We start from the raw sequence: 18,488 nt of genomic DNA, 5'->3' as shown, positions 1-18,488 counted from the left end.
AGATGCTTTTCTTATCCAATAATTGTAATCTTTAAAATGCTAAGCCAGTTAAATCATTGCTTATCCCAAATGCATTTTTAGGGGGACTAGGGAAGTAAGTTTATCAGTGGGATTGGTTTTCTCTGATAAATTAATAGGACTGTAAATCATTTTCTAAGTTATTAAGATACAAAGTAAAGCTTTGTGAGGGGATGATACTTCCTAACTGAATTCTTATCCCCCAAAGGCATGATTTCCTTGACTTTTACTGAAATAGTAATTTTAAAAATCAAAGAGTGTTTTTGTTTTGTTGTGTGTGTGTGTGTGTGTGTGTGTAAAAACATTATGCTGGGCACCTAAATATAATGCATTACTTTTTTAAAAATATTATTTTGGTTGTACATGGACATAATACCTTTATTCTATTTATTTATCTATTTATTTTTTGTGTAGTGCTGACCACCAAATCCAGTGACTCATACGTGCGAGGCAAGTGCTTTGCCACTAAGCCGCAATCCCAGCCCTAATGTCTTATTTTTTATTGTACTTAAATTTTCCAATACTGATATTGATTATAATCATAGATTACATGTGTTTAGCCTATGAGCTTTTTATTTCATCTAAATAATTATGGATTGACAGGAATTTGTAAAAATGGTGTATCATTCACATATCTTTCCCACACCTTCCCCTAGTGGAGACATCTTATGTGATTGTACTATAATATTAGTACTTAGGTATTGATACTGATACAGCAGTGTTAACAGACTATAGGCCTTGTTCATTGTCATTTCCCCTGCACTTTCACTTTTACAGGTGTGTGTTTCATCCTGTGTACAGATTCACATAACTCACTACAGTGCAGCCCTTTGTTATCATAAAGTGCCTTCAGCCTCACATTAAATTCTCCCAATAATCTTACGACATTTTGATATACAGATGTAGATAAGTTAGTGAAGATTGGATAGTGTGATAAAGCCATTGATCTCTGTGGATGTGGGGCAAGGGAGAGACCCCTGTTTTTCTAAGGTCCACTATTTCTCAGTTCCTAGTTCCCTGGTGTCTCATAGCACTGCCTCTGTAGTGAGGTTGACACCTGCTCTTTGGTGTGCCCTGTCCACATGTGTTATCTTGACGAGTCTTCACCTCAACTCCTTGAGGCTTGTTCATCAGCCCCAGTTTAATGATGAGTAATTGGGGTTCCAAACTCAACTCAGATGCCTGTGTCATTACATGTTGATGAAGTTGGCCTTTAAATTAATCTCTTTAGGGCTGGAATTGTAGCTCAGTGGCTGAGTGCTTGCCTCACACATGTGAGGCACTGGGTTCAATCCTCAGCACTACATATAAATGAATAAACAAAATAAGATATTGTGTCCCTGTATAACTAAAAATATTTTAAGATAAAAGTAAAAAAAAATTAATCTCTTTAAGTCAAAGGTACATGGGCTCATAGCATATATTATCAGATATATTTGATTAAAGCATTCCCCTATATGATACCAGCTTAAACTTTCCAAAGAAGTTAGGTATATAAGGGGATGTGTTTGCAGCAGTTTAATTTTCATGTAAAGTTCTGGTGAATCATAGCTTTTATACTTCAGACCCTAATTTGTCTTCAAATTTGAATTTTTTATAGAGAGACCCAATAATTGCAAAACAGCTCTTTAGTAGCTTGTTTTCTGGGATTCTGAAAGAGATGGATAAATTTAAGACGATGTCTGAAAAAAACAACATCACTCAAAACTTGCTTCAAGACTTCAACCGTTTTCTTAATACCACTTTTTTTTCCTTTCCACCTTTTGTCTCTTGCATCCAGGTAAGTGTCTGCACAAGTTCTTTATAAAACACACATTGTCTGCCTTGGCATTCATTGCATGGCTAATGTTATCATCACTTTGTTTCTCAAGGTGAAACTCCTAATAGAAACAAGGTATCTTTTAACAGAGTAGAAGTATCATTTAAGTCACATCAAATGGACACATGTAATCTATTGCCTTTTTTCCCCTCAAAAAAACAAAACAAAACACTATCTTATATGACAGGATAATCTGAAATCAAACTTACATAAAAGTTTTTTTTTTTTTTTTGTAGTCAGCCAATCCCTTTAAACCTGCATTTTGTTTAGTTCTTTTTCTTTATGTAGCATTTCACCAAATTCTCTCCTGCCTCCTGAGATATTGATGGAGCACATGCCTGGTGATGAAGAGGCAAAATTCCTGCCTTCCAAGAATCTGCTTTCTTGATGGCCAACAGGCAGTCTACAGAATAATATAGAACAGAAGTGTTAGGTAGCACTTAAGGAATGCAGAAGAAAAAGTGCATCCTAGCACTTAAGTCATACAGAAGTGTTAAAAGTGGCATAGGGTGATAACCAAGTGTAGATAGCTCCTTGACTAGGGTAGGTGTATATGCCCATATTTACCTGGATGCAGTGGTCGGAGAAGTGCTTTCTAAGGTGACTGGTTTGGGCAGAGAACTTAACGTAGGTGTGCTTTCAGTTACTACTTAAATATTCTTAGCAAAAGATTATCTTCTTTCTTTCGGCAACAGCAAGGTCTGGCCCTGCAGAGGATGTCAGATCCAATTATTCATTTCAGCTCTTCAGTACTCCTTAACCTCAAACCTCCTCGATAAAATGATTTGACCCCAAAACAAAACAAAAACAAAAAAGAAGGGATTATCTTCTCATGTAGTAAATGTTTTGTGTGCCATCCCAAACATGGATCATTACATCTTCCCTTAAATTTCTTATTCATTTTAGTATTTATTTATCTCATGACCTCCCTGAAATAATTAAATTCTTAAAAAAATATATTGTTAATCAGTAGTATTACTTTATAAAATAAACTGAGTTATAATTCTCTGAGATGAAGTACTCAGTTTTTCTGTTTTATTCTTTTTTGATATAGCATGAAAGTATAAATATAGCTTCCTTTTATAATTAGCTCTAATTCTCTTGGCTTACAATTTACAGATAGAGTTCCTTCATTGTTTTTCCCTTATCCACACTGTAGATAATAAAAATGTTTCAGTAATCATAAGGAGTTAGCCAGTATTTTATTTATTTATTTATTTATTTTTTAGTTGTAGATGGACACAATATCTTTTATTTTTTTTTTTATTGGTTGTTCAAAACATTACAAAGCTCATGATATATCATCTTTCATACATTTGACTCAATTGGGTTATGATATCTTTTATTTTTATTTGTTTATTTTTATGTGTTGCTGGGGATCGAACCCAAGGCCTTACACGTGTAAGGCAAGCACTCTACCACTGAGCAACAACCCCAGCCCTAGACAGTATTTTAAAATAAGTTTTTCTTTACATTGTATTCTTTTTAAAAAAAAAAAAATTAAATACTTTTTTAGTTGTAGATGGACACAATATCTATTTATTTTTATGTGGTGCTGAAGATCAAACCCAGTGCCTCACACGTTTGAGGCAAGCACTCTACCACTGAGCTACCACCCTAGCCCCCCTTTCTAAATTCTTTATTCTATTTGTTATATATGAGAGCAGAATGCATTACAATCATATTACACATATAGAGCACAATTTTCATATCTCTGGTATGCAAAATATATTCACCCCATTCGTATCTTCATATAGGAACTTAGGGTATTGATGTCCATCTCATCCCACTATCTTTTTTACATCCCTTGCCTCCTTCCTTCCATTCCCTCCCCTTTGCCCTATCTAGAGTTTGTCTAATATTCCCATGCTCCCCCTTCCAACTCCACTATCAATCAGTCTCGTTATCAGAGAAATCAGAGAAAATATTCGACATTTGTTTTTTGGGGATTGGCTAACTTCACTTAGCATTATCTTCTCCAGCTCCATCCATTTACCTGCAAATGCCATGATTTTATTCTCTTTTATTGCTGAGTGATATTCCATTGTGCATATATACTACATTTTCTTTATCCATTCATTTGCTGAGGGGCATCTAGGTTGGTTCTGCAGTTTAGGTATTGTGAATTGTGCTGCAATAAACACTGATGTGGCTGTGTCCCTGTAGTAAGTTGTTTTTAAATCCTTTGGGTATAGACCGAGGAGTGGGATAGTTGGGTCTAAAGATGGTTCCATTCCCAGATTTCCAAGGAATTTCCATACTGCTTTCCGTATTGGCTGGACTATTTTGCAGTCCAACTAGCAATGTATGAGTGAGCCTTTTTCCCCACATCCTCTCCAACACTTATTGCTTTTTGTGTTCTTTTTTTTTTTTTTTTTTTTTTTTTTTTTTAGGTGGACACAATGTCTTTATTTTATGTGGTGCTGAGAATAGAACCCAGTGCCTCACACATGCTAGGTGAGCACTGTACCTCTGAGCCACAACCCCAGCCCTTGTTTGTGTTCTTCATAGCTCCATTTTGACTGGAGTGAGATGAAATCTTAGAATAGTTTTGATTTGCATTTCTCTAATTGCTGGAGATGTTGAACATCTTTTCATATATTTGATGATTGATTGTATATCACCTTCTGAGAAGTGTGTTCAATTCCTTGGCCCATTCATTGACTGGGTTATTTGTGGTTTTGGTGTTTAGCTTTTTGAGTTCTTTATATAACCTAGAGATAAATGCTGTATCTGATGTGCAAGTGGTAAAAATTTGCTCCCAAGATGTAGGTTCTCTATTCACCTCACTGATCATTTCTTTTGCTGAGAACAAGTTTAATTTGAATGCATCCCATTTATTAATTCTTGATTTTAATACTTGTGCTATAGGAGTCTTATTAAGGAAGTAGGGGCCTAATCTGATATGATGGAGATTTGGGCCTCCTTTTTCTTCAGTTAGACACAAGGTCTCTGGTTTAATTCCTAGGTCCTTGACCCACTTTGAGTTGAGTTTTGTGCATGGTGAGAGAGAGGTGTTTAGTTTCATTTTGCTGCATATGTATTTCCAGTTTTCCCAGCACTATTTGTTGAAGAGGGTGTCTTTTCTCAAATGTTTGTTTTTGGTGCCTTTGTCTAATATAAGAAAACTGTAATTATGTTAGTTAGTCTCTGTGTTCTCTATTCTGTACCATTGGTCTACCAGTCTATTTTGGTGCCAATACCATGCTGTTTTTGTTAATACTGGTCTGTAGTATAGTTTAAGGCCTGTTATAGTGATGCCACCTGCTTCATTCTTCCTGCTAAGGATTGCTTTAGCTATTCTGGGTCTCTTATTTTTCCAGATGAATTTCATGATTGCGTTTTCTATTTCTATGAGGAATGCCATTGGGATTTTGATCGGAATTGCATTAAATCTGTATAATGCTTTTGGTAGTATGGTCATTTTGACAATATTAATTTTGCCTATCCAAGAGCAAGGTAGATCTTTCCATCTTCTAAGGTCTTCTTTAATTTCTTTCTTTAGCACTTTGTAGTTTTCATTGTAGAGGTCTTTCACCTCTTTTGTTAGGTTGATTCCCAAGTATTTTTTTTTTTTTTTTTAAGACCATTGTAAATGGGGTAGTTTCCCTCTCAGAGGATTTGTCACTGATATATAGAAATGCCTTTGATTTTTGGATGTTGATTTTGTATCCTGCTACTTTGCTAGAAGTTTTCTGGTGGAATTTTTTGGGTCTTCTAGATATAGAATCATATTGTCGGCAAATAGTTCTAATTTGAGTTCTTCTTTTCCCATCTGTATCCCTTTAATTTCTTTTGTCTAATTGCTCTGGCTAGATTTTCAAGAACTATGTTAAATAGAAGTGGTGACAGAGGGCATCCCTGTCTTGTTCCAATTTTTAGAGGGAATGCTTTCAGTTTTTCTCCATTTAGAATGATGTTGGCCTGGGACTTAGCGTGGAGAGCTTTTACAATGTTGAGATATGTTCCTGTTATCCCTAGTTTTTCTAGTGTTTTGAACATGAAGCGGTGCTGTATTTTGTTGAATGCTTTTTCTGTGTCTATTGAGATGATCATATGGTTCTTATCTTTAAGTCTATTGATGTGTTGAATTACATTTATTGATTTCTGTATGTTGAGCCAAACTTGCATTCCTGGGATGAATCCCACTTGATTGTGGTGAACTATCTTTTTGATATGTTTTTGTATTCGATTTGCCAGAATTTTATTGAGAATTTTTGCATCTATGCTCATTAGAGATATTGGTCTGAAGTTTTCTTTCTTTGATTTATTTGTCTTTGCCTGGTTTTGGAATCAGGGTGATATTGATCTCATAGAATGAGTTTGGAAGTGCTCCCTCTTTTTCTATTTCCTGAAATAAATTGAAGAGTATTGGTATTAGTTCTTCTTTAAAGGTCTTGTAGAACTCAGCTGTGTACCCATCCAGTCTTGGGCTTTTCTTGGTTGGTAGACTTTTTTTTTTTTCTTTTTTTTAAGAAGTAGTTGGACACAATTTTGTTTATTTATTTTTATGTGGTGCTGAGGATCGAACCCAGGGCCTTGCATATGCTAAACGATTGCTCTACCACTGAAACACAATCCCAGCCCCGGTTGATAGACTTTTGATGGCATCTTCTATTTCATCACTTGAAATTGATCTGTTTAAATTGTGTATATCATTCTGATTCAATTTGGGCAAATCATAGGACTCCAGAAATTTGTCGGTGCCTTCGATATTTTTATTTTATTGGAGTACAAGTTTTCAAAATAGTTTCTAATTATCTTCTCTATTTTTTTGTAGTGTCTGTTGTGATATTTCCTTTTTTATCACATATGTTAGTAATTTGAGTTCTCTCTCTGCTTCTCTTCATTACCATGGCTAAGGGTCTGTCAATTTTATTTATTTTTTCAAAGAACCAATTTTTTGTTTTGTCCATTTTTTCAATTTTTTTTTTTTTTGTTTCAGTTTCATTGATTTCAGTTCTGGTTTTAATTATTTCCTGTTTTCTACTGCATTTGGTGTTGATTTGTTCTTCTTTTTCTAGAGCTTTGGGATGTAATATTGGGTCATTTATTTGTTGACTTTTTCTTCTTTTAAGGAATGAACTCCATGCAATGAACTTTCCTCTTAGAACTGCTTTCATAGTGTCCCAGCGATTTCGATACATTGTATCAGTGTTCTCATTCACCTCCTCCCTGATGTCTTTTGCAACCCATTGTTCATTCAGTAGCATATTATTTAGCCTTAAGGTGTTGGAGTGGATTTTATTTTTTATTTTATCATTGATTTCTAATTTTATTCCATTATGATCTGATAGAATGCAAGGTAGTATCTCTACTTTTTTATATTTGCTAAAAGTTGCTTTGTGGCATAATATATAGTCTGTTTTAGAGATCCATGTGCTGCTGAGAAAAAAGTGTATTCTCTCATTGAAGGATGAAATATTCTATATGTATCAGTTAAGTCTAAATTATTGATTGTATTATTGAGTTCTATAGTTTCTTTGTTCAGCTTTTGTTTGAATGATCTATCCAATGGTGAAAGAGGTGTGTTAAAGTCACCCAGAATTATTGTGTTGTGGTCTATTTGACTCTTGATCTTGAGAAGAGTTCTTTTGATGAACATAGACGTGCCATGGTTTGTTGCTTATAAATTTATTGTTATTTCTTGTTGATAAATGGTTCCCTTCAGCAGTATGAAATATCCTCTTTATCCCTTTTGATTAACTTTGGCTTGAAGTCTGTTTGATATGAAGATGAAAACCCCTGTTTGTTTCTACAGTCCATGTGAGTGGTATGATTTTTCCCAACGTTTCACCTTCAGTCTGTGGATGTCTTTTCCTATGAGATCAGTCTCTTGAAGGCAGCATATTGTTGGGTCTTTTTTTTAATCCATCTGCCAGTCTATGTGTTTTGATTGGTGAGTTTAGGCCATTAACATTTGGGGTTATTATTGAGACATGATTTGTATTCCCAGTCATTTTTGTTATTTAACTTGATTTGGTTTATCCTTTGATTAGTTTTTCCTTTAGAGCAATACCTCCCTTTGCTGATTTTCAGTGTTGTTTTTCATTTTCTTCTCATGGAATATTTGTCCAGATATTCTGTAGTACAGGCTTTCGAGTTGTAAATTCTTTTAACTTTTGTTTATCATGGAAGGTTTTTATTTCATCATCAAATCTAAAGCTTAATTTTGCTGGATATAAGATTCTTGGTTGGAAAGTTTTTTTGAAGATTCATGTGGTGCTGAAGATCGAACCCAGTGCCTTACGCATGCCAGGCAAGTGCTCTATCTCTGAGCCACAGCCCCAGCCTTCCCTTTACATTATATTCTGAAGTGATTTTTTAAGTCATAATTTCTAGTTTTGACCTGAGATTTACTAAAAATCTGGCTTTTCAATAGCTGTTGAGGAGAGTTATTAGCCATAAATGAGTAAATAGTTTGTAGAGCTTGCTGGTTGCCATCAGACATGGTACAAGCTTCATGCTTACACATCAGAGCCTACAGTTTGCAGTGTTTACTATCATGACCTCCTTTTCAGGTTCTTATATCTGAGAATGTAGTTTATTTTCTCTTCCCAGGTCATCATGATACATTTTGCTCCGTATTTACAAAGGCTTTTGTTCTAGCAAATGACTAAACTAAAAGTTTACATTTCTACAATTTGTCTTTTGCTTAGCAACTTATTATTTATTAACCAAAATGACACTGTAGGGCTGAACAAAATAGTTAATCTTGAAAATAAACTTAAAGTAACTCATTTAAATTATGCATGCATTTACATATACAGGAATGATAACGCAATAATAGTGATATATTCATTAAGCACATTTGCCCAGACTTATGTCATAAACATAAGGATGAATGGCTCATAAGGTTTATGCAATCAGCAATAGCATTGTTCTTACTATACTTTTGGAAACTAGAAGATAAGTAATTATGGAGTGAGGAGAATTAAGATTTTTTTTATATCTAAGCTTCCCTTTTATATCTAAGCTTTGCTTTCCAAATTAGAGTGGTGTTGTCTCAAAATCTGATACATCAGCAAAGACAAAACTTTTGCTGTTATTCATTAAGATAGAATTTTATTTGGATTTTCTTTCTTGTACCACTAGCTCAAAAGGGTAAGAAACATTTTTGTTTATTTAATTACTTAGGAGGATTTACATTTTTCCGGGATTCAGCTTGGTGACCATACGGTGGCTGGTATGTGTGGTATGGCTGTTAGGGGAGTGGGTTGGGCCAGTGCAAGTGTACAAGGGCCATCTTTTCAAGGTATGTGCACAGGTGCCATGTGCATAGAGACCCAGGTGCCTACATATAAGCTGTTCTTTTTTAATTTTATTCTTTTTAGATATACATGACAGGTGGTATTTTGACATTTTACACACATGGAGTACATTAGGATCCCCTCTTGGTTGTACATGATGTGGAGTTTCACTGGTGGTATATTCATACATGATTATAAGGAAAGTTATGTCCAATTCATTCTACTGTCTTTTCTATTTTCCTCCTTTCATTCCCCTTTGTCTAATCCATTGAACTTCTATTCTTCCCTCCCCCATCCTGTTGTGTGTTAGCATCCACACATCAGAAAGAACGTTTGGTTTTTTTGGGATTGGCTTATGTCACTTAGTATGATAGTCTCCAGATTCATTTACTTACCTGCAAGAGTCATAAAGTCATCATTTTTTATAGATGAGTAATATTCCAGTGTGTGTGTGTGTGTGTGTGTGTGTGTGTGTATATATCACATTTTCTTGATCCATTCATCTGTTGAAGGGCACCTAGTTTGGTTCCATAGTTAAAGCTATTGTGAATTGAGCTCCTATGAACATTGATGTGGCTGTGTCACTATAGTATGTTGATTTTAAGTCCTTTGGGTATATACCAAGGAGTGGGTTAAGTGGGTCAAACTGTGGTTCCATTCCAAGTTTTCCGAGGAATCTTCGTACTGCTATCCAGGATGGTTGCACCAATTTGTAGCTCTACCAGCAATGTATGAATGTATCTTTTCCCCAACATCCTTGCCAACATTTATTGTTACTTGTAATATACAGGCTGTTCTAATGAAAATGCTGACACGTGGTAACATGTTATTCTGTATATAGATTTTAAGTTTATATTTCTTTGTTTTGATGGTTATAGGACTCTCAAATTGAGAGTTAAAAGTAAAGCTCATTATGATAATTCCTGAAATCCTCTGTAGCCCCAGAATGAAAAAAAGAGGTTGCATAGAATAATACACAAATGAATCACCCACTTTTTGTGATTGGATATGAAATCTTTGTCTTTCAGCTGTTCTTCTTAACAAGTCAGGCTAAGTATTCCTGGCAATTGCAATTGTTGGATATGTGTTTGGGGGTTGAAAATTGTATATATATGGATATGTATAACACACACATATTTTTTTAGTCTTCATATTTTGCCAGTGTTTTTCTAGCTTTAAATGAAGCACTAGATGTAAAAACAAAAGGTCATTTCCTCTTTTTAGTGAATGGAACAATGAAGGAAAATCTGTTAATAGAATTACACAGAGAAGCTTTTGGTGATATCACTACTTACGTCAAAACTTTCTTTTATGTTTAGTAAAGTGAATTAATCACTTGTGAAGATATGGTCCAAGTACCACAGGCTAAACAGCTACATGTGTTTATGGTTTCACAGGAAATCAGTTGCCAGCATGCAGACTTCCTGAGCCTTGACCCAGCCACTGTCCGTGCTAGCTGCCTAGCCAGTCTACAGCAGCCTGGGGGTATCCGCCTTCTTGAGGAGGCACTGCTTCACCTAGCCCCTGCAGAGCCGCTCAGCAAGCGAAGTCGGGGCAAGACCTGCCTCCCTCCTGACATCCTCCGATGGATGGAACTTGCTAAGTAAGCTCGTGAGGGGCAAATTGCAGAACAGTGAATCCAAACAAAATAATAGAAACAAACTTGTCTTCATTTTGGCAGAAAATGAATAAAGTTAATAGTAACACTTCTGTGAAAGTTTATAGAAAATTGTTCATGCTGAGTACCATTCTGTGAGTCAAGAACAGATGCCATGAGAAGGAATGTGTTGCTCAAAGAAAGAGAATATTAATTGAACTGGTTAATTTCTTTTTTTTTTTTTTTTAATTTTTTAAAAAATATTTATTTTTTAGTTTTAAGTGGACACAATATCTTTATTTTACATTTATGTGGTGCTGAGGATCAAACTCAGTGCCTCAAGCATGCTAGGTGAGCGCTCTACCACTGAGCCCCAGCCCCAGCCCTGATATTATTTAATTTTTAATTTTACTTTTCTCATACTTATGTGATTGAACCATTTTACAGATAAGGAAATAAAGGTTCATACCATCTAAGTCTGAGTAAAGTCACATAAGGTTTAGTGAAAGTCACAGAAGGGTGACTGAGGGAGGTCTAAATTCAGGAATTCTGCTCTACCTTGAATCTGGTGGCCTTTCCAACAACCATGGGGATGTTGGAAGTTGGATATGAACTCAACTGGCAGCTGGATGGACTTGAGATGCACTGAGGATACTTATGGCTCCAGAAACAATAAAAGACTGTCAAACTCCTGGATTGCTTTGTAGTTTCAGAGGAAGTCACAAATGGTGCCAATCCACATCAATCCAGTATAAAGTAGAGAAGGCAAAAAAGATAAACAGGAGAAATATTCGATTGTTTCTGAAAATACAACCATATAGTCATGACCAAGAAAACCCAAAAAACCTTTCATTGGAATAACTAGAGATATGCGATTAATAATAATTTTTATATTTTAACTCTTCTAATGTTGAACAAGGACCACAAATCTGTCACCGAAACCTCTTGCATTTTTTACAAACCGAAATGACTATCTAATTCAAGGAAAAAGTATGCCCATACCGTGTTTAGAATTTCACATCAATAACCCTCTAAAGATTTACAGAAATTGTGTCCTATTTCTTAGGAATTCTTCTACAGGCTACATCACTACCCTCGAAGTATGTTTACTGCTTAAAAATAAACAATGTAGACAGGAAACCCATGTGGGATAAACATGATCCTTATGTTTTAGTCCCACATTTCAGAAGGGTCAAGGTCTTAATGACTTCATGCTGCATCTATCAGTAGTTTAGCTTGGCTATTTCTTCCTATGCTTTTTTTTTTCTTTAATTGACAAATTATAGTTGTATATATTTATGGGGAACAAGGTGATGTTATGATTTTTGAGGCAGACGGGAAATTGGATGACTAGAACACGGGTGTTAATAACTAGACTTTTGATTGTGATCTGTGACCAGCTGGCCTGTCCCAATAAACAAGGTGCACTTTTGTCAGCAGGAGCATGGACAATACAGAGGAGCTTATCTTCAAACTTGGGGAAGTATACACAACACAAGGCCAAGGCCAGATTTCAGCAGCTGCTTGGCTCTTCTTGGAGTTCTGGTCAACCAGGAGTAGCTAGGGCTTTCCTCCCTTTCTTAACAGGCCATCCTCCTTCCTCTCTTTCTTCCCTTGGTGTCCCACTTCTTTAGGTGCAGTGGACAAAGCAGTTGAGAGGCCATTCTTGTCCTTGAGGAGCTCAGATTATAATGAACATTTCATTTGTTAGGGTCTCACCAGGAAAATTCATGAGCATTTAAGACAGAGGGACTTTAGTGACTCAGGCAATAATGATAGCAAGGAATCATAGACACACGTGATAGATGAGCTGAGACACTAAACAGGGACCAAGGGAACCACCAGAGATTAGCAACAGCAGGCAGCTGTTCCCATCCTTGTTAGGAGAGAGAGAATTAGGGAGTCAAGTTGGAGGAATCAATTCATCCAAGCTGGAACTTTGGTGGGTTGGCTCAGTGAAAGCAGGAATCACAGTGGGATTTAGCTGCATTGGAGATACTGTCAAGGTAGAGAAGGTAGAACCTGGCTTCTCCACCCCTCCTGTCTTTCCATCCCTGCCACTGCCTATTTTGCATTTTCTGCTTACATTTACAACTAGACCAAATCAAGAATTCTGTGAATATCGTTTACCTGCTGGGATGGTTTTTGGCCATTTGATCTTCAACTTCACTTCTAAGTCCTCTTTTTTCTGTTCTGAACTTCAGAGGCTAATAGTACCTGGGGATTACAGCTTATGTGGACTAGCCCCGAGATTCATAGCAGAGCAGAGAAAACACAAAGATTGTATGGGTGGGTATAGGGGGTCAGGGCCATCACAACAGGTATCAAATATTCACCGTAGGATCCTCTTGGACTGTTCTTTCTCTGATTGTTCATCTTTCCAATTCCTGTTTGCCTTAGAGCCCAGATCAGAGTCCCTCCTAGAAAGATCTCTTTTGACTCTGCTAGTCTGAGGTCTGTCCCCTGTGCTCCTATGATATCCAGAAGCTTTTGTTAAGACATGGATTATATTCAGTTGTAATTGACAATGTACTGCTTTTGAACTGGTTAATTTCTTTCAGTAGACAGTTTAGACTCCGTGTTATCCAAGTTTAGCTTCTTTTAGAGTGTGGCTATAAATAATAGTTCCTAGTATTTTATGTTTTTTTCCAGCTTTGCTGAACATAATAAAGTTGCTTTTATGTTTTTCATTAGGAGTCACAGTTTAATCCCAAATACTTTGTTATCTGAAAAAAATTCTATTTTGTAGGTTGTCATTGTGCATTTTACGTAATTCTTCTCTTACTGTGGTTTTATTGTGTGAAAGCCAGTGTCTAATTCTGAGAAGGATGTTAGTTCAAGGTTGAAATTAAACCTGAATTTATTTTTTTTAAAGTGATTTTTGGGTCTTTATGGGAAAAGATAGTAAAAGTAAAGACACAGAATCCTTGTATTTTTTGTTATATAGTCACTTCTTAATTGAGCACCATCACTGTATAAGGCACTGTGCCAGGAACTTAAGAGACTGTGCAATGGATTAGACATTGATCACAGACTCAAAAAATTAAGGATCCCAGAGGATATGTATGTAAACACTTTTCTATGTAACTCACCAGAACATGAAGTCGGAGGACATGGTGAGTACAGAAAGGGGAAGAACCCAATGCAGGGCAATTCAGAGCCTCGGGCTAATGTGATTTTACCCAGTAGCTGTTTTATCCATTGCTTCAGATGTCTGAGTGAACAGTAAGTGACATTTTTAATGTTTAGTATCTTCAGGGAGCAAGAAGCTCATAATGTCTATTTGCTGGGTAAATGGAGCATAGAATTTTTATGGACTTAAACTTTACACATTTGGTTCTAACTTGATTAAATACTTCCTCATACTTTTATGTGTAGTATTTTTACATTTTTTGCAGACAGAATATAATGAACATAATTTAATCCTCTCTTGCTGTCATGGTTCTCATTTTGACCATGTTCTAGCAAACATAAAGCAGACACCTATAAACCAGGGTAGGGTATACATATGGATCTCTTTTCTATATTGTGAACATGTCTGTTGCTCTCCTCTTCTCCTCAGTTCCTGACTGTAAGCTCTGTTCTCCCACCCATCTGTCCACTCCTGTCTGATTTGTTACTTTTGACCCTCTAGGATCAAGGCAATAAGAGAGTCATGTCTATTTAATTTTTAAATTTAAATTTGGAATCATTGGTTCATAAATTCTGCAGGGCTGTTTTGATGGAAATGCAAAATATTTAATACCAGAAGGGAATCAAAAGGCAGGAGAACCAATGAGGAAGTTGTCCTTGGCCAGCTGATCAAGCTAGGGATGACATTTTGGTTGAGACTTGAAGAAATTTCTGGAAGGAAGGAAACAAACATAATAAACACCAACTTGAGAATTTCATAAAGAGAAGAGGCTTGTTTGACAAAATAGAGTCAGACTTTCGTTAAGTAAATATTATGACTATAATGAAGTACCTGTTTTTGGAATTGAGATGGTTCATAAAACATAGATTAAAATATCCCATCGGTAGCGGGAAAAATTATTGTTTATTTGTTTCTGAGATTTTTAGGACTAGACAAGAACTCCAAATATGTTACTCATCAAAATTTATTTAATGAAACAGTTCATACCTTATGGACTTGTGATATTTTCGGACTTCCTTTTAAATGCTTATTAGAATTACTTTGCCTACTGTATAATTAAAGTAGAAAAACCTAAGGGCGCCTTTAAAACTTAAAAATTTCTATTAAAGTTTTATGTTTTCTTTAATGTATGGCATCTTGCTTTACTATCACTTCATAGTATGAAGAACTTTTAAAATATTGAGGTGTTCACCGATTTGAATGTGTTTTGGTTTTTTTTATAGATTATATCGATCAATTGGAGAATATGATGTCCTCCGGGCTATTTTTAGCAGTGAGATAGGAACAAAGCAAGTCACTCAGAATGCATTATTAGCAGAAGCCAGAAATGATTATTCTGAAGCTGCTAAACAGTATAATGAGGTAAAATCAATCTCTAGCCTTTATATCAGTTGCATTAACTCTTTCGTTCTCTGCCGCAGCCCGGCTGGCTGGGCAAAATAACCGGGGGGGTGACGAATAACTTGTGTACATTGATACAGCAGGAGTGGAAGCCGTTTATTGTAGGACAGGAGCAGTATTTATACATTCCACACAGCTTATCTTAATTAGCATAAACTAGATACATCAGTCAACCAATAAGAAATCTCCACACTTAATGGCTTGCTGGTGTTACTTCACAAACCACTCCCTCTGGCATTTTACCAGGCGCCATCCAGACTTGTTTACAGACTCTAACATTTCTCTGGCAAAATGCCAGGCGCCATCCTGACTTGTTTACAGACTCTAACATTTCTCTGGCAAAATGCCAGGCGCCATCCTGACTTGTTTACAGACTCTAACAGTTCTCTGTGTGAAAAATCTATTAGCTTTACCTTTATTCCTTAGGTTTTAGAATACTAACCAAGTGTGGTTTCGTAATAACCACATATGAAATAAAAATTATTGTATCTCTTTTTGATGGTACTGGGGATTGAACCCAGGGTAACTTTAGAATTGAACTATCTCCCTAAACTGTACAGTGTTGTTTCTATATCTGATATGATTTTACAATTCCTACTTGGGAATTGTTTTTCTTCAGAAAGTAAAAAAATGTTGCAAAGGAGTGAAGAAGAATTTGGGACAATGATTTACGTTTTGAGTTCCCAATGGTTATTCAAATACAGATACTAAGTTCAGGATCTGTGGCCTGAGGCTGTTTTTGTTTTTGTTTGTAGACTGGGTATTGTACGCAGTGGTGCTTTATCACTGAACTGCATCCCTAGCCCCTTTTATTTTTTATTTTGAGACAGAGTCTTGCTAAGTTTCCCAGGCCGATCCTCCCTCCTCAGCCTCCTGAGTACCTGATTACAGGCATGTACCAGGTTTTAAAGTCCTCCGTAATTTCTGCAAATGTCCTTTATTTTGAATCTAAGGACTTAAATGGTAAATAACCCATAGTCCTGATTTAATTCAAATTGTGGATCATTAAAAGTCTTCAGTTCTTACTAATTGGTTTCACTCTTAGCTTTCTGAGAGAAATGAATCCCTCCTGATTAGGGCTTTTATATTCATTTATTACTATAAGATAGCTTTTTAAAATTTATTTTTCCATTCACTGTTACTCTGAATATTCTCCCTTTTTCTCACTTTGCCATAAATCTGAAAATGGTTGTATTCAGTGTGAATGTTAATAGTACCTCCTTTTTAACATGTTTCTTTTTGTGTTTTTTCCTGCTTTGCAAAATAATCTGTTACCATTTTCCTCCTAGGCTCTTAATAGACAAGAGTGGGAGGATGGTGAGCCCACGGAAGCTGAGAAAGACTTCTGGGAACTGGCCTCCCTTGACTGTTACAGCCATCTCTCTGAGTGGAAATCACTTGAGTACTGTTCTACTGCCTGTGTAGACAGTGATCTAAACAAAATGTGGAGTGAACCACTTTATCAGGTTGGGTATAATTATTTTTGGATTGGTGAAATAAATATTTTAGATGACCAGGTGTTTTATAGTTAATAAAATTGTTTACAAATTTTCTTGAACCGGGTAGTAGTTGTGGAGCATTTGGATATTCATATGACTTGACTCCCCTGACAAACTCCATACCGTTGTTAAATCTCACATCACTTTAGCTAAACCTTTTCCAATAAATGGGATATATTTTAAGATAAATATTAGCGTCTTTGGTATCCTCACATGGGAGAATATTTCCTCTTTGTCTCTGTGTTCTGCATCACTGGCCACACAGAGGCGGCGGCCTGTGGCCCCTCTTGCACCACCACTGGTTTTATGGTACTGTATGTTACTTGATGTGTGTGAACCATAAGATTGTCTTCCAATTAAAAGTAGATGCCATTTTCTGTAGAGGATGTTCCTATATATTGCATGGTTATAAAACAAGACATTTTAGGTGAACTTGTTCTTAGTTTTAGATTTGGACATCACACATTATCACTTTGAATCTTGACCCATAAAATCACTGCTAAAAATTTTACAGAAATGACAGACATATTCAAAATGGCTTTCTGAAGTTACAAATAGATTCTTATGCTCCTCAGGAGATGTTTCTACCCTACATGATCCGCAGCAAGCTGAAGCTCCTGCTTCAAGGTGAGGGCGACCAGTCCCTGCTGACCTTCATGGATGAAGCCATGCACCAGGAGCTGCAGCAGGCTTTCATCAAGCTGCAGTACAGTCAGGAGCTGAGTCTCCTTTACATCTTGCAAGATGATTTTGATAGGGCCAAGTATTATGTTGAAAACGGCATTCAGAGTTTTATGCAGGTAATACAAATATATCTATCTGAACTATACCATTTGTATAATAGTTTCAAAAGTTAATAAACTCATAAAAAATGACCAAGATGTTTTTATAATATTGTATACTGCCCATTTCCTTCATCTTTCTAGTCTTTGGTTTCTTCTTATAGTGTTCTCCATTTGTCCTTTGACTTTTTAAATCTGTTTTCCCCCATTTATTTTTTTTTTCTGTAATGTATTTTTGCCTTTTATTTCATTAATTTATGCTTGTATCTTTTTTTTTATTGGTTGTTCAAAACATTACAAAGCTCTTGACATATCATATTTCATACATTAAATTCAAGTTGGTTATGAACTCCCAGTTTTACCCCAAATACAGATTGCAGAATCACATTGGTTACACATCCACATTTTTACATAATGCCCTATTAGTAACTGTTGTATTCAGCTACCTTTCCTATCCTCTACTATCCCCCCTCCCCTCCCCTCCCATCTTCTCTCTCTACCCCATCTACTGTAATTCATTTCTCTCCTTGTTTATTTTCCCATTCCCCTCACAACCTCTTATATGTAATTTTGTATAACAATGAAGGTCTCCCTCCATTACCATGCAATTTCCCTTTTCTCTCCCTTTCCCTCCCACCTCATGTATCTGTTTAATGTTAATCTTTTCTTCCAGCTCTTCCTCCCTGCTCTGTTCTTAGTTGCTCTCATTATATCAAAGAAGACATTTGGTATTTGTTTTTTAGGGATTGGCTTGCTTCACTAAGCATAATCTGCTCTAGTGCCATCCATTTCCCTGCAAATTCCATGATTTTGTCATTTTTTAGTGCTGCGTAATACTCCATGGTGTATAAATGCCACTTTTTTTTTATCTATTCATCTATTGAAGGGCATCTGGGTTGGTTCCACAGTCTAGCAATTGTGAATTGTGCTGCTATGAACATCGATGTAGCAGTATCCCTGTAGTACACTCTTTTAAGGTCTTCAGGGAA

At 36.1% G+C, this 18,488-nt stretch overlaps 1 protein-coding gene across 5 annotated transcripts in view; it reads left to right on the top strand.

The window, feature by feature from the left end:
* The window catches only part of Prkdc (protein kinase, DNA-activated, catalytic subunit), a 177,125-nt gene that overhangs the window by 115,361 nt on the left and 43,276 nt on the right, over positions 1-18,488 (top strand). For all 5 annotated transcript variants that reach the window (XM_048782878.1, XM_015485774.2, XM_048782879.1 and 2 more), the window contains 5 exons: positions 1,619-1,798; positions 10,485-10,690; positions 15,041-15,179; positions 16,508-16,684; positions 17,293-17,517. In XM_048782878.1, coding sequence (XP_048638835.1) covers positions 1,619-1,798; positions 10,485-10,690; positions 15,041-15,179; positions 16,508-16,684; positions 17,293-17,517 — 927 coding nt within the window. The remainder of the gene's footprint in view (positions 1-1,618; positions 1,799-10,484; positions 10,691-15,040; positions 15,180-16,507; positions 16,685-17,292; positions 17,518-18,488) is intronic.

The sequence above is a fragment of the Marmota marmota genome, unplaced genomic scaffold (genome assembly GCF_001458135.2).
Source record: "Marmota marmota marmota unplaced genomic scaffold, marMar, whole genome shotgun sequence".
Classification (NCBI taxonomy): Eukaryota; Metazoa; Chordata; class Mammalia; order Rodentia; family Sciuridae; genus Marmota; species Marmota marmota.
This window is presented reverse-complemented; position numbering and strand designations above follow the sequence as displayed.